At 41.0% G+C, this 16,733-nt stretch overlaps 1 protein-coding gene across 1 annotated transcript in view; it reads right to left on the reverse strand.

Moving 5' to 3' along the window:
• The window catches only part of prex2 (phosphatidylinositol-3,4,5-trisphosphate-dependent Rac exchange factor 2), a 207,234-nt gene that overhangs the window by 60,568 nt on the left and 129,933 nt on the right, over positions 1-16,733 (reverse strand). The window contains exons 26-30 of the mRNA XM_067434938.1: positions 15,272-15,451; positions 11,908-12,002; positions 11,405-11,487; positions 6,994-7,084; positions 3,732-3,860 (exon numbers count right to left, since the gene is read on the reverse strand). Coding sequence (XP_067291039.1) covers positions 3,732-3,860; positions 6,994-7,084; positions 11,405-11,487; positions 11,908-12,002; positions 15,272-15,451 — 578 coding nt within the window. The remainder of the gene's footprint in view (positions 1-3,731; positions 3,861-6,993; positions 7,085-11,404; positions 11,488-11,907; positions 12,003-15,271; positions 15,452-16,733) is intronic.

The raw sequence follows: 16,733 nt of genomic DNA on the forward strand, positions 1-16,733 counted from the left end.
GTGCTTACTTACCATTTTCCCGTCCAGGAGGTCATGGTAGGCGGCGATAGCGGCCACATAAACCTTCAGGGTGGATGGAGACAGCCTTCGATCCAACCCTTCCTGGAGGAAAGAGAGCACAGACCCGATCGGGCATTTCCAGGGGTCTTCTTGGCGAGAAGAGCACCAATTGACGAAGAGGTTCCACTTCAACGCATAGGCCTGTCTCGTGGACTCAGCCCGAGCGGAAGTGATGGTAGCCACCACCGGAGGTGGTAGGGTACTCAAACCTGCCGCGTCCCGTCCAGGAGCCACACATGGAGGTTCCAAAGATCGGGACGCGGGTGCCACAGGGTGCCCCGTCTCTGAGAGAGTAGGTCTTGTCTCAGAGGAATTGGCCAGGGAGGGGCTGTCGCAAGGAGCACTAGTTCTGGGAACCAGGTCCGGCCGTGCCAGTACGGGGCGACCAAAATGACCTGCTCCTTGTCCTCCCTGACCTTGCACAGAACACGTGCAAGAAGGCTCACTGGGGGAAACGCATACTTGCGTAGGCCCCGCGGCCAGCTGTGCGCCAGTGCATCCGTGCCGAGCGTGCCCTCAGTCAGGGAATAGGACAGGCTGCAGTGGGACGAGTCGTGGGAGGCAAACAGATCTACCTGTGCGTCCCCGAACTGATCCCAAATCAGCTGGACCGACTGGGGATGGAGTCTCCACTCCCCAGGGATTGGCTGAACCCGTGAGAGCTCGTCGGCTGCACGGTTCAGGATCCCCGGGATATGGACAGCACGAAGGGACCTCAGGCGCTTCTGACTCCATAAAACGAGATGGCGGGCGAGTTGAGACATGCGGCGGGAGCGTAGACCGCCCTGGTGGTTGATGTACGCTACTACGGCCGTGTTGTCCGATCTGACTAGTACGTGTTGACCCTTCAGCAACGCTCGGAAGCGGTGCAGGGCGAACCGTACTGCCAGCAACTCGAGGCAATTGATATGCAGGCGGCTCTGGCTCTCTGACCAAGAGCCGGCGGCTGCATGTCCATTGCACATGGCACCCCAACCCGTGGTGGACGCATCTGTTGACACAACAACATGCCGGGAAACTCGTTCTAAGGGCACTCCTGCCCGTAGAAAACTGAGGTTCGACCACTGGGTGAGTGTCTGTCTGCAGGCCTGAGTCACTGGGACCCGTAGCGTGCCAGACCGCCATGCCCATCTCGGGACTCGATCGCGAAGCCAATGCTGAAGCGGTCTCATATGAAGCAATCCGAGCGGCGTTACCGCGGCTGCAGATGCCATATGCCCCAGGAGCCTCTGAAACAGTTTCAGTGGAACCGCACTCTTGCTCTCTATCTGCCTGAGGCAAGTCAGCAGCGACTGCGCGCGCAAGCCGGTAAGCTGCGCGCACATGGCGACCAAGTCGATCTCCATACCGAGAAAAGAGATCCTCTGCACGGAGCAGAGTTTGCTCTTCTCCCAGTTGACCCGAAGGCCCAAACGAGCTAAGTGGTGGAAAACCAGGTCTCTGTGTTCGCACACCCGGTCCCGAGAGTGGCCCAGTATGAGCCAGTCGTCGAGATAGTTCAGGATGCGAACCCCTTGTTGCCTGAGTGGCGCAAGGGCTGCCTCGACAATCTTCGTGAAGACGCGAGGGGACAGAGCTAGCCCGAATGGTAGTACAGCATACTGATATGCCCGCCCTTCGAACGCAAACCGTAGGAACGGTCTGTGTCGCGGAAGGATGGACACATGGAAGTACGCGTCCTTCAGGTCGATCGCTGCAAACCAATCGCATGGACGAACGCATTCGAAAAGGCGTTTCGCAGTCAACATCCTGAACGGAAGCCTGTAAAGGGATCGGTTCAGGACGCGAAGGTCCAGGATCGGTCGTAACCCACCGGATTTCTTCGGTACAATGAAGTAAGGGCTGTAGAAGCCGGACTTCATCTCGGCTGGAGCGACGAGCTCGACCGCACCCTTCGCCAGTAGGGTTGCGATCTCCGCACGCATGACTGGGGCATTGGGCCCCACCATGGTGTACCGGACACCCCGGAAGCGGGGAGGAGCTCGCGCGAACTGAATCGCGTAGCCGAGCCGGATGGTCCGTGCGACCCAGCGGGACAGTCCCGGCAGCTGTAGCCACGATCCCAGGGAGTGTACCAACGGGGTCATGCGGAGCACCGGCGTACCCTCGGTGGGGCAGCGAGGCAGCGTTACCGGCCCGGACTCGGGTGGCGTAGCGGCCCGGTGTCGGGGCGGCGGCCGCCCGGGCAAGCATGGCTGTCAACTACGGGTCCGACTCGGACAATGCTGGCGCGCCCGGAGGCGGCAGCACAGCCGAATCCTCATCCTCGGAGGACTCTAGCCCACCTTGTGATGCGGTTACCGACATCTCGTCCTCCTCTGGAGCGCCGAACGAAACCCGCGGACCGGCCGAGACCGAGGCCGCGGGCTCCATCACAACGCTCGCGGGTACCGGTGCAACAGAGGGGGGTGTGGGCCGAGGCATGAGCGTCGGAGCTGTATTCCACACCATCACCCTCAGGTCACCCTGGCCACCAGCCGAAGAGACGCCCCGCGGACCGGATGAGACCGAGGCCGCGGACACGTCAGATCGGGGGGTGACGGAGGGGACTCTCACTCCGGCGGCCGCACGGAGATCATTGAGTCTCGACCACAACACGGAGATGGCCATGTTCCCGCAGTGAGAACATGACTCATCCACAAGCGCCGCCTGAGCATGCTGGAAGCCCAAGCATGCCAGACAGTGCGAGTGCCCATCAGTGGAGTGTAAAGACCGGCCACACCCAGAAGCACACGGGCGAGACATCCTGAAAAGGACGTGCCACGTGTGAGCTCTTTTGTGAGAGGATTAACCTCGCAGTCGATGCTGAAGCGCCCAGGGGACCACACACCAACTGGAAACCAATCGTATGACCAGCAGGCAGGAAGTATGTGACCGCTGGAACGCGCCGAACACCAACACCGACTGGAAGATCCTGATCGTCTCGAAGAACTGACTTAACTCAGAAGGCTTATAGGAGTGAAAGGTATGTAACCCTTGGCTCCGAAGCATTAAAACATAATGCGATGATGCCAGCTACTTCCTTATATACCCACGTGGGTAGGCGGAGTTACGCATGCAAATCTCGCATGCCCATGGCATTGGCACTGCCATTGGGCGCTTTCTAGTCTCGGAGATGACAGGCTTCTAAGCGAAACCCCCATTCGTCAGTCACTGACGTTACGTCGGAGTGACTGAACGAAAGGGAACTGAAATTACAGTTTTATATCTTTATGTTTGAAGCCTGAAATGTGGCAAAAGGTTGCAAAGTTCAAGGGGGCTGAATACTTTCGCAAGGCACTCACTGTATATATATATATATATAATTATTATTATAATTATTGATACATTGAATATTTTATTTCCTGCTGTTACAGTACTAAACACACACCAGATTGGACTATAATGCTTGTTTATCCTGCAAATTCATCACATTTAGCACTAACACACAGACAAATACAGCAGCGTAAGGAAGTTAAATTGCAGGAGAATGCTTTTTCAGCCATTGCTGACAACTGAGCTGTGGGAGTTATCACTCTCTCCCCTCCAAAACTCACATTTAGCAGTGTGTGCTTGAATAATTCCCTTCAACTTCTCTAGCAACTGCATCAAGCCCTATCAAGAGCTGCTCGAGCGGGTGTTTTTGGCCTGGATTGTACTATGTGGTGTGTGTCTGTTTTGAAACCACTGACCTTCCGCAAACTTGGCGATGGTGTGTGTAAGAGCCTGAACACTGCTGGGAAGGTTCCACGGATCTTGCTTGACATGAAGCCGCAGTTTCTTGGTGCAGTTGAGCTTGGGCTCCATGTCCTGGTGGAACTCTGTCCAAAAACAATCACAGTTTCATTGGAGTCAAACATTCATGATAATACATGGCAAACTCTAACAGGCAACTACTGTCCATACCTAACTGAGGAATACACATTTACGCAACACACAGGACTCTGTGGAGTGGGATCGTAGGTCTAGAGCTTTGAAAATATATGTTCTCTCATATACGTCTATCTCTCTCTCTCTCTCTCTCTCTCTCTCTCTCTCTCTCTCTCTCTCTCTCTCTCTCTCTCTCTCTCTCAGGAATATATGTACCACACACAGAGAAAGACGAGATCCACAACTGAGACAGTTGTCAGGGCCAAAAAAAAAACAAAAAAAACATAATACATACAATAATTATGAATAATAGCGAAAAGGTGAATCTGTAGAATGAATGTTCATAATTATATTGAACATGTAACCCTTAGTAATTGAATATTTGTAATTAGTATATATGGATACAAATAATAATGATTATTTTTATTAATAAATAATATAAATATACATATACAGCTATTTTCAGACACCACATATTTTCTCCCATTTCTCCCATATTTTTCTATCACAGTTTATTCGCTATAGTTCAGAAAATGGTAATACAATATGACAAGATCTCAGAGTTAAACTGTGTCGGAACAAATTAATCTTGATAATGTCAGATAACTTTGATAGAAAGATATGTAATGGATTACAATCAACCAATCAGCTGTCAGCTGTTACATTTAAGTACACAATCAGATAATACCAGATATTTAGGTCAACCAATGACCAAGCAATGCTTCATTTTGTTTGGTCTGTGGTGTAAAAGGTCGCAATATATTCTATTAAAGAATAAAACACTTCAGCAAAACATGGTCAGGTCAAAGTTTCTGGATGATTTTGGTCCCAAATTTATATAATTTTTACTGGTAGTCCACTGTATGATGAATTTTTGGGTATAATATATTTTATAACATAAATTAACTATAGTGTCCTGCACACACTAGTAAAAAAATATATCCGGTGACTGAATAATTTTGGTTTTGACTGTATTTAAGGTTTCAAATATTTAAATGTTTCAAATATTTTTGCATTTGCAAAAATTTTAATTTTTTCTCTGCAATGCCTTTGTAAATACTAATATTTTATTTAAAATAAAATAAAAATCCCACTCCGAGCTACACACAAAATAATAATAATAATTTAGGGGATTTAAAAATGGTTGTCACTCCTTTGTGTTTATGTGGCCATAGTCATGTTACCAGCAACATTTCAAATTCTATTAAAATACCATAAAATACCATTTTCTCACTTGCACACATGTGAGAGCTTTAATAAACAAATCATATGCACAGGCACACACGTTCTAATCAAGTGTTAAACCGTGAGGATTATATAGTAATCTGCTCATCTCCTTACAATAGCAAAGCAGCAACATTATGTGGAGGTATAAAACTAGATTCAGACCACACACAGATAGTGCCGGCATTCGCTGACTCATCACTTCATATAAGATTTATTTCCCAGACAAGAGTTCCCTGCTTTCAAATATCACTAAAACAATGCCTTCTCTGTTTATTAACCTACCGAAAGACCTTGAGCCACATCCTGTGTGAAACTGTGCCTTTGGGAATAAACTTTATTATCACATAAACCAGCGACTCAGGAGTTAGGTTGCATTAAAGTTTGTTTCTACTGACAACACACTGAGGGGTTCATACCTGGAGTGGTTTATTTCCCATTCAGCTTCAGGCTCTTTAAAATAAACATTTTAATGTTTAAAGAGATTAAATCATACAGGGAATTATGGGTAAAACTCATTTAAAATTGAGCATCACCACACACTATTCTATACTAGAGTGCACTTGAAGTGAGAACTCAATGTTAATCATTATGAAAATTAAAAAGATGTTGCCATTTTGGTTTATTTTTAATTCAAATTGCATATTTTTCCATGTGGTGTTTATTAAATAAAATTATTAAAAATATATATATTTTTAAAACAAGTAAAATAAAACTATTTTAAAATAAAATAATTTTAAAATAAAATAAACTGATTGTATAATAAAATTTATTTAAAAAAAAACTTTTTTTTAAATTAAATGATTAAAAAAAATAAGTAAAAAATAAAATAAAACAATTTTACAATAAAATAAAATAAAATAGATTTAAAATAAATAAACAAACAATTATTAAAATAAAGTAAAACAAATTTAAAATAAAATAAAACAATTAAAAATAAATAAATAAATAAATTGTAAAATAAAATAAAACAAGTAAAATAAAACAATTTTAAAATAAAATAAAAAGATAAGACAAATAAAATAAAATAATAGGTACAATAAAATGAAATACAAATAAATTAAATAAAAAAAATGCCGCAGTAATAAAGTAATAGAAAATAAATACAAATAAATGTTTATATAAGATATATATTTTTCTGATGATTTAGATATATAAGTGCATTTGTGGTCCTTTTTGGATTACACTGTTTGTTTGGCATGACCCTACGAGTAGTGTTCGTTTCAAGGGAGCAAAAATTTTCACAAAATCTAGAATAAGACAGAGGAAGTGTCCCAGACAATCTCAATGAGTCCGATGTCCTAGTGTCCTCAGATCAGAGAGAGGAAATGTCCTAGACTATCTTGAGCAGTCTGGTGTTCTTTATCTCTCCCAGATAAAATGAATTGTGCAGATTTGATTAGGATGATTTGTGGTAAAGGACAAAGCTGAGGTTGGAGCAGTCAATCACTGAGACCATACACACCGCTCGGAGGAAACCCCTAACTTCAGCCACACTTCCTTTTGTCAACCACCCTGGAATACAGGCCTAGATTTATGGCACTCATTTTCCCCCCTCTTCATTCTCTCTCTTGCACACACATAAATGACTTCACAAGGAGACGTTTCAGAGTTGCAGTTAAAAAAAGTCTGAAAATCCATTGTCGGAGATCCCTGGAGATCTTTTTGAAAACATGTATAGTTTATGAGTTTCAGCACAGTTAATATACTTTCAGTAAGTCCGACTTAAGTTATGCAAACCGTAACAAAAAGTGCACTGAGGCATGAAAGTCACTTTAATGAATATAGTCTGTGTGAATAAGCTTGTGCCGACAGGAATAAAACACAATTTAGTTCATTAACATGAGGATCTCTCGATACCTTGAAGTCCTCGTCCCGGAGTGAAACACTTTGTCTGTTCAAAGGCTCGTGTCACGGTCGCCCCTTTCAACAAACTGGAGATGGACTCCACCTGCAAATGAGATCAGTATCAAAACATTATAGGAAATACATTTTTAATTAGATGACTAAGCAAATGGTGGACCAACTTAAAAGTACTTTTGGTTTTCAAAGCTCAGTCCCATGGGTGTTATTAAACATGAAGCACCCAACGAGGCAGTTCGCACAAACATTCCCCCCCTTGAACTCCCACCCGTCAGCCGGAAAACATTCGTGCTGCATCTGACATGGGAGTGTTGTTCTCCCGGAAACCTGCGTGCTATAAAGCAAACAGCAGGGAAGAAGGACACAGTGAGCCGCGCATTCTCCATTTTACTGGTGATTGAGACATCCTCATTAAAAAGTGTGGAGAGTGAGAATTTGATCTCTGGGGGGAAATGACCACAGCCGTGGGGCATTATATGAGCGCCTTCAGGCTGTTTTTAGGTGTCGAAAAGGTCAAAGGTGAAGCTAAGTCTTCATAAGAGCAGATGGGATAAAGCAAAATGGAAGTAAAACAACTCTGTGCATTATACAGTCCCTGACAAAAGTCTTGTCCCTTATCTATTTTCTAGAAATACCTGATATTAACCTGACGTTTAATTAATTAATTGGTGTTAGAAATAGCTCATATGAAAAGCTAAAACCCTCCCAAATGATGTTTAATGCACTTAAATAAATAATTTTCATAGAAAAAAATATTTATCATTTAATCAAGACAGAAAGGTCAAATTTTGGCAAGACAAAAGTTTTGTCACCTATACAGAAATTGAACAAATTTACAGCAAATACAAAAATATGTCAGCAGATTAAGTTGTGGTGCTGTGAGATACAAATTTAATATCTTGTATGACTTCCATGAGCTTGAAGGACTGCATCCATGCGGTTTGGCAAGGATTCATACAATTTATTGAAGAAGTCATCAGGAATAGCTAAGAAAGCAGTCTTGCATGCCTCCCAGAGTTCATCAATATTCTTTGGTTTCATCTTCATCTTCCATGTGTCCTCTTTCATCCTACCCCACATATGCTCAATGATGTTCATGTCTGGTGACTGGGCTGGCCAATCCTGGAGCATCTTGATCTTCTTCGCCTTGAGGAACTTTGATGTGGAGATGGAAGTATGCGATGGAGCACCGTCCTGCTGCAGAATTTGGCCTCTTTTATGGTTGGGAATAAGAGGTAGCTAAGATTTCTTGGTATTTTAGACTATTGATGTTGCCTTCCACCCTGCAGATCTCTCGCACACCCCCATACTGGATGTAACCCCAGACCATGATTTTTCCGCCACCAAACTTCACTGTTTTCTGGGTGAATCTCGGATCCATTCTGGCTCCAGTAGGTCTCCTGCAATTTTTGCGGCAACTGTGGTGTAATTCAACAGAAGATTAATCTGAAAAATCCACCTTCTGCCACTTTTCCAGCGTCCATCCTTTTAGCAGGCTGTGGGCCTTGGCAAATGCCACACGGTTTTTCAATTGTCTTTTGTTTAGTGCTGGCTTCTGGGCACTGATTCGACCATGGAGGCCATTTCGAGACAGAATCCGACAAACTGTTCTGGTTAACACAGGGACTTCAGGTGACCAGGTCTCGTGGAGCTCTGCTGCAGTGGAAAATGGGCTGGCCTTGGATTTTCGAGCCAACAAACGGTCCTCTCGAGCAGTTGTCTTGCGGGGTCTGCCTGACCTGGGCTTGTCAAAAACGTCTCCATTCTCTTCAAATCTTTTTTTTATCCTCTGTACTTGATGCTGAGACACATTGAAGGTGTCTGCCACATCAGCAGTGGATCTGGTCTTCAGCCTCTTGATAATCAAAACTTTAGTCTCAGGGTAAATCTTAGGCATGTTTGCAGAGATCTAGTTGCAGTTGATGTGAAGGTCTAGTGTACTGGGGTTCTTTTTATACACACTTGAGACCTAATTGATCCATTATTAGTCACAGGTGAAGCTCATATGACAAGGTGGCAACACTTTTGTCTTTGCAAAAATTGACTCAATGGGCTTTACCAAGCTGTGAATATTAGAATACTTTTTGAAAGTTTAGTTTTTCACTGAAACATTATCACAAAAGCTGGTGGGATTAAAATGAGCCATTTCTTGTAAAAAAAAATCTTGATTAGAAATATATTTCAGCGGCACTTTAGGTCAATTTGTACACAAGCGACAAGACTTTTGTCAAGGACTGTATAATAAAACTACATATTTTTATACTTTAATATTTTACACTTTAAGAAATTTTAAACTTTAGTTATTTTGCTTTATTAAATAATTCAAAACAAATTAAAATATCACATATTATAAATGATTGATTGATAAATGATTATAATATGATTTGTTATTTTTATGAAAATACAAATGTGTAGTTGACATGACATTAAGCAATGACTTGTTATATGCCAAACTATTTTAAACAATGTTTTTGATCCTTCTTATTTAAAGGTGCAGTATGTAACTTTTAGAGGGCGCCTATTCAAAACAATGGAAATATTAACGTTCATTAATGCGATTATTAACGTTACTGTAGTATGAAGCAGAGCAGGGCACAATTCCATGGTTAAAATAGCAATTTTCTCACAATTGACAAATAGTTGGAAACATTTGGGATATTCTCAAAGTACTCAATTGAACAAAATATATAACACTTGCCTAGTGTGTTTTGGATATTTGACTGAAATCTTTTTTACATAGTGCACCTTTAATAAATGCCGTTTTTATGACAACGTATTCACGAGTTGCATGTAAAATTTGCTCTGCAATCATGTCACACTGCCAGACCATATAATGGAGCTGTTAAAAAACCTTTACAACAGGATAAAATGAAAAGGGAAAAGGCATCAAAAAATTTATTGAATATTAATTTATAAATAAATATAAATTCAGAAGTGAATACTGTCACAGTCAAGCCATACTGGGTTCATAAAAAATACATTCATGTTAATTTATACAACTTAAAAAAATTGAAATGTATTAATATTAGGGCTGTCAAAATGAACGTTTAAAGGCAAGCAATTTAGATTTAATGCAATTAACACATCATCCAGGGTTTTTTCTGTCATACTTTGGCTATGCTACATATGATCATGCTATCATTAATTACAATGTAATATTTAACCATTCAAGCTGTATAAGATGCCAAAAAGAACTAAAATATGTATTGGCATGCACATATTGGCTGTGAAGAAAGGACAAAAACACAGAAAATTATGTCATAATTCGTTGAGTATCCTCATAAGCACAGTTAAGTTTTAAATGAACATAAAGAGTTGTACGTCGGTTCTTAAAGTGACAGCAGCCTAATAAACCTGTTGCTGTTTGTCAATAAGGTTAAACAAAGAACAAAAGGCAAAGAGAAAATCACTCACTTCTCTGCTCTTAGATTGAATAACTTTTACAGCTTTAAAGGGTTAGTTCACCCAAAAATGAAAATGCTGTCATTAATTACTCACCCTCATGCCGTTCCAGACCCGTAAGACCTCCATTCATCTTCGGAACACAAATGTAGATATTTTTGTTGAAATCTGATGGTTCAGAAAGACTTCCATTGACCACAATGTAATTTCCTCTCTCATGACCCATAAAGGGTACTAAAGACATCATTACAAAGCCCATCTTTCTACAGTGGCTCTACAATCATTTTTTGATCATTTTTTGAAGTGATGAGAATAGTTTTTGTGCGCAAAACCCCCCGAAATAATGACTTATATAGTGATGGGCCGATTTCCAAACACATCTTACTGAAGCCTCTGAGCTTAATGAATCAGCATATTGATTCATGATTGGGATCGTGTCAAACCGCCAAAATGCTGAAATCATGTGACTTTGGCCGAACCGCTGATTCGATACACAGAATCATTAAGCTCCGAAGGAGTGTTTTAAAATCGGCCATCGCTATATAAGTTGTTATTTAGGTGTTTTTGCGCACAAAAACTATTCTTGTCGCTTCATTAAATGATTGTTGAGCAACTGTAGTGAGATGGGCTTTGTCATGACGTGTTTAGTACCCTTTTATGGGTCTTGAGAGAGAAAATGACATTGTGGCCAATGGAAGCCTTTCTGAACCATCGGATTTCAACAAAAATATCTTAATTTGTGTGACAGAATTTTCATTTTTGGGTGAACTAACCCTTTAATAAGGATTAATCTATATTCAATTTATAATTTATGCAGTGAAGACTGTGAAGTTTTTGATAACTTTATTAAATTGCATATTTCCTACCTGAAAATATAAAAGCACTGTTTACAAAGCTAACCAAAACAACTATATATATATAATTTGTATACAGTTCATATGAACAAATGCTCTACATTAAATTACATGGATGTATAAAATTGATGGACGTGACAGCAAACACACACCTGACTGAAGAGATGCTCCAGGAACCCATGCAGCTTCTTTTGTTTGTCGTGAGATATCCACACACTGGTCGGCATCTCGTCACCTGTTTGTGATTGATTGTGTGTGTGTTTGTGGAGAGAGGGTAAAGCGGTAATCATTAGAGGATATACACATTTAACACAGAGCCTCAACACATTTGTTTCATTAGTGCGGTATTGCCGTAACAATGCAAACACGTCTCTCTCCACTCCTCTCAGTCTTTCCTGTCCTTCTCTTCCTCCATCTGTTCAGCAGTTAGCATCAAAAGGCCGTCAACTTGGCAGACACTGTGTTTTGGCGGGTTCTGGTTGACTAAGTGGAAAATGAGTGCTTGATGTGCAGTGCGACGAGATAAGAATCGGTCTGAAAGGCATATCCAAGCTCTTGCCAAACTTGATTAGAGTCATGGAGGATGAATCACGGGGTGAACTAACAATGGTGTTGTGTTGTCAGATGTGTGAAGGGTGATATCTGGTTGCGTTACCTGAGTCCAGCTCATCACTGTGCACATAAGAGCTGCAGTGACTGCTGCAGATGCTGGTGAAGGACGCTATGGAGTTCCTGTTGCTGTTACAATCACTGGAAGCAATCAGATGAACATTCATGTGTTAAAAAAAATGATGACGTTACAAACCAATTATAACATATGCCCGTCTATGGTCTTCATTGGCTGCCCGCGAACAAAGTCTACTTTGCGCTGCCGCCAAGCACTATTTGTAGCTATTTATAGCTTTTGTTAATAGTGAACTATTTGTTTCACTATTTGTGGAAGAGTTTGGTTTGTGTTGTTGACATGTCAAGAAGTTGTTGTTGTTTTTTTGCTGCAAAAGCAGATTCACTTTGCAAACACTTCCAAAGGATTAGAACCCAGGCTCCAATTGTATCACTGTGTATTAAAGGGTTACTTCAGCGATTAGCATATGGCTTTGTATCAGTAGAAACCCTGGAGAATATTCAAATTATTGTGCTTTCCCCCCTCATATCTCCCTGAGACAAGAGATTTATGCATTTTATTTCTGGAAAAATTCCTCCTATGATGCAAAATGACGATTTTTGCATCATAGGAGGAATGCTTGCCCAAAGGCTAAAGACTACAGCCAGCAGAGGGAGTCATTTCCGCATGTTTTGAATCTGCGCATGGGGGATGGGAGATTACACTCAGCTGGCAGGGAGAGCTCAGCTTGCAGACAGGATCATTTAAACGGAGCTATGGTGAGCAATGTAAGTCTTTTAACTTCTCAAATTAATTTCTATGAAAGTTAAGCTTGCAAAGGCATGAACTGAAACGCGTGCCAGACTGAACTCGCGTTGTGAATGTATGCCGCGAATGTAGTCGCGATTACCTCAGCTCTCATCACTCCTGCAGTTAGTGCTCAGTGCTGTGATACTCGCGCAGTGACTCACTCATTATATTGAACAGACACGTTCAGTTTTTAATTGTAGTGTCTTCTCTAACTCAGTCACTGTAATGAAGTTGGTGGTGTTGGGAATGGCCTCACAGGGCAGCGAAGCATTCTGGGAATTGTAGTCTTTCATCCCCATGGGACAAAAATACATTTTCTGTCTTTTCTCAGTCTAGAAAGCACCAAATTCAAAAATAATTTCACATTTCTACTGCATTGATGACCCAGTTTAAATACAGATTCATCTTCCCAGCGCTGAAGTACCCCTTTAAGTACACTGTCAAAAAAAAAAAAAAAAAAAAAAACTAGTACAAAATTGTACCTTTTAATTGTACCTTTTTTTTTTAATAATATGCCACCATATTATAAAACTCATGGCTCAGCATGCATTGCAGCATTAAGTATGTCACCATTTTTGAGATTCATGTGCTGCTTGTTGATGTCTGTGTGCATCTAAACGCAGCTGGCTGTCATTAACTGTATTGCATTAATAGAAAGTCAGTTATTATAAAGATTTGTAATACAAAGTATTTTTCCAAAATTAGGTTTTAATAGTTTTCATGCTGTGACCAAGGGAGCGGGAACGTGTGACTTAGCCATGCACACTTACTAAACCGTCTCAGGCCAGCAGGAATTTACAAGATTCTTACACGTCATTTTTTCTGTTTTTTAATGGCTCCCCTCCCTAACATACACATTATGTCATTTATTTACTGTATGATGCTTTTATGTATAGCTATTGTTTATTACTCTACATGGCCTTGTTAATTGACCCTCAGGGACAAATAAAGTGTTGAATGAAGGAATTAATATATTCATACACTCAACTAAAGGATTATTAGGAACAACTGTTCAATTTCTCATTAATGCAATTATCTAATCAACCAATCAAATGGCTATTGCTTTACTGCATTTATGGGTGTGGTCCTGATCAAGACAATCTCAGAATGTCAGAATGGGACAGAAAGGTGATTTAAGCAATTTTGAGCGTGGCATGGTTGCTGGTGCCAGATTGGCCGTTCTGAGCATTTCACAATCTGCTCAGTTACTGGGATTTTTACTGGGAAAAGACACTGTGACTCTGTTTACAAAGAATGGTGTGAAAAGGGAAAAACATCCAGTATGCGGCAGTCCTGTGGGCGAAAATGCCTTGTTGATGCTAGAGTTCAGAGGAGAAGGGGCCGACTGATTCAAGCTGATAGAAGAGCAACTTTGACTGAAATAACCACTCGTTACCACCGAGGTATGCAGCAAAGCATTTGTGAAGCCACAACATGCACAACCTTGAGGCGGATGGGCTACAACAGCAGAAGACCCCACCGGGTACCACTCATCTCCACTACAAATAGGAAAAAGAGGCTACAATTTGCACGAGCTCACCAAAATTGGACAGTTGAAGACTGGAAAAATGTTGCCTGGTCTGATGAGTCTCGATTTCTGTTGAGACGGTAGAGTCAGAATTTGGCGTAAACAGAATGAGAACATGGATCCATTACCACTGTGCAGGTTGGTGGTGGTTGTGGTGGTGTAATGGTGTGGGGGATGTTTTATTGGCACACTTTAGGCCCCTTAGGGCCAATTGGGCCTTGTTTAAAAGCCACGGCCTACCTCAGCATTGTTTCTGACCATGTCCATCCCTTTATGACCACCATGTACCCATCCTCTGATGGCTACTTCCAGCAGGATAATGCACCATGTCACAAAGCGAATCATTTCAAATTGGTTTCTTGAACATGACAATGAGTTCACTGTACTAAAATGGCCCCACAGTCACCAGATCTCAACCCAATAGAGCATCTTTGGGATGTGGTGGAACGGGAGCTTCGTGGCCTGGATGTGCATCTCACAAATCTCCATCAACTGCAAGATGCTATCCTCCCAATATGGGCCAACATTTCTAAAGAATGCTTTCAGCACCTTGTTGAAACAATGCCACATAGAATTAAGGCAGTTCTGAAGGAGAAAGGGGGTCAAACACAGTAATAGTATGGTGTTCCTAATAATCCTTTAGGTGAGTGTATATTTTAATATAATTTATTTCTGTGATCAAAGCTGAATTTTCTGCATCATTACTCCAGTCTTAAGTGTCACATGATCCTTCAGAAATCATTCTAATATGCTGATTTGGAAACATTTCTTATTATTATTGAACAGTAGAGCAACTTAATCTTTTTGTAGAAACTGATGCATTTTTAACAACCTTTCATAATGTAAAAGTCTTTACTGTCACTTGATAAATCTGTTCAATCCTCGCTGAATAAAAGTATTAATTTCTTATGAAATATCTTACTGACCTCAAACTTTTGCTGCGCCTAACAAAGTTTCTTAAGTCCTTACTGTATTCATAATACAGCACTGCCTCTCATACCTCATTGATTACACATAAATTAATCACAATACATAAAAGCAATACATAATTATTCTGTATACTGTATGACACCGCACCTGTAGGAGTCTCTGTTGCTGATAGTGTCATGACCCGAGTCCTCCTGTTCGTCTCCGGTCACATTAAAACACACTTTCTTCCCGTTGCGTTCACTTTTCTCACTCTCATTCTCAGCTGAAATGTAGCTCTCAGTAGGTTTCCCTTCAGACCCAGTTGGATGTGTGATAGAGGAGAGCAAACTGTAGGAAATACAGGGAGAGAGAGATCCAGAGAGAGAGAGAGAGAGAAATCACACGTTAATCAATCTGTGTGCAATAAAAGAGTCAGAATCTACACCTCCAGAAACACTTTCACGACTCACATAAACAGAGGGAAAGACACATCACTGTGACTCTGTTACAGTGAACCAAGGGTGGTCAACACAATAAATACCAGCAGTTCAAAACATAGTTCAAAATATGACACAACACAAGAAATTATTTAAAACATTTTTTTTAAATATATATCCATCACTATATATATATATATATATATATATATATATATATATATATATATATATATATATATATATATAGTGATGGACTGACCAACTGTCCAGGGGAAATAATTAAATTAAAACAAATAAAATAAAATAATAAAATCTGCTGATCACTGAAATGGACACTATATTAAACATACAGTAAAATGGAAAAGGCTATTATTTTTATTGACTAGATCCCTTTATGAGCCTCATTTAAGAAATGTATGACAGAAAACTGGGCATATGGCTGTTTCCATGCAAAATTTTGCATTTATCAATGTGGAACGTGAGCAGTGGCCACGATCAAAACTCATGTAAGTTTTTAAAATTAGCATGAACTTGAGCGTAGTTTAGTAAATCTGGTGGAGATTTGCAATAACGAGGTTAATGGGTGCTTTTGGAGAAAGATCATTTTCTCTTTCATGAGAAACTTCCTCTTCTTGGCTGGGTTATATTTCTCCATGTCAAACTCTAGGCACGAGGCTTCTAAAGTATGATTTTTTGGGGGGCCTGATATTCAAATGTTTTGAGCCGCAACATTTATCAACGAATGGTCATTCGTAAGATGTGATTGGCAGCATTCCAATGTTTCATAAATCACACGTGAACCCTGTCATAAGATATTTTCTGCGCTCGGATCTGCACTTGTTTCTACGTTAGACTGATAAATGAGGCCCACTGTGTGTGATAAATAATGCAACAGAGATAAACAGCTGTTAATTATAACAGGAGACTTCTATCATATGAATACATATTTTTGCATAACATCCTCAGTTTCACAATATATATAAAAAAGACAAAATCGTTGAATGTATCTTATGTACTAAAAACCGTTGTAATGTATCTTATTGTACTTATTCCAGCTATTCTACTATGAAATGCTTTGAAAAAACTCCCTCTAATATTTTACATTTGGACTACAGAATCCATTCCAACCACTAGCTCTCAATATTACATACTATACCGTTAATTTTGTGTTATTTATTGTCTCATTCCTG

Source organism: Pseudorasbora parva, chromosome 24 (assembly GCF_024679245.1).
Source record: "Pseudorasbora parva isolate DD20220531a chromosome 24, ASM2467924v1, whole genome shotgun sequence".
Classification (NCBI taxonomy): Eukaryota; Metazoa; Chordata; class Actinopteri; order Cypriniformes; family Gobionidae; genus Pseudorasbora; species Pseudorasbora parva.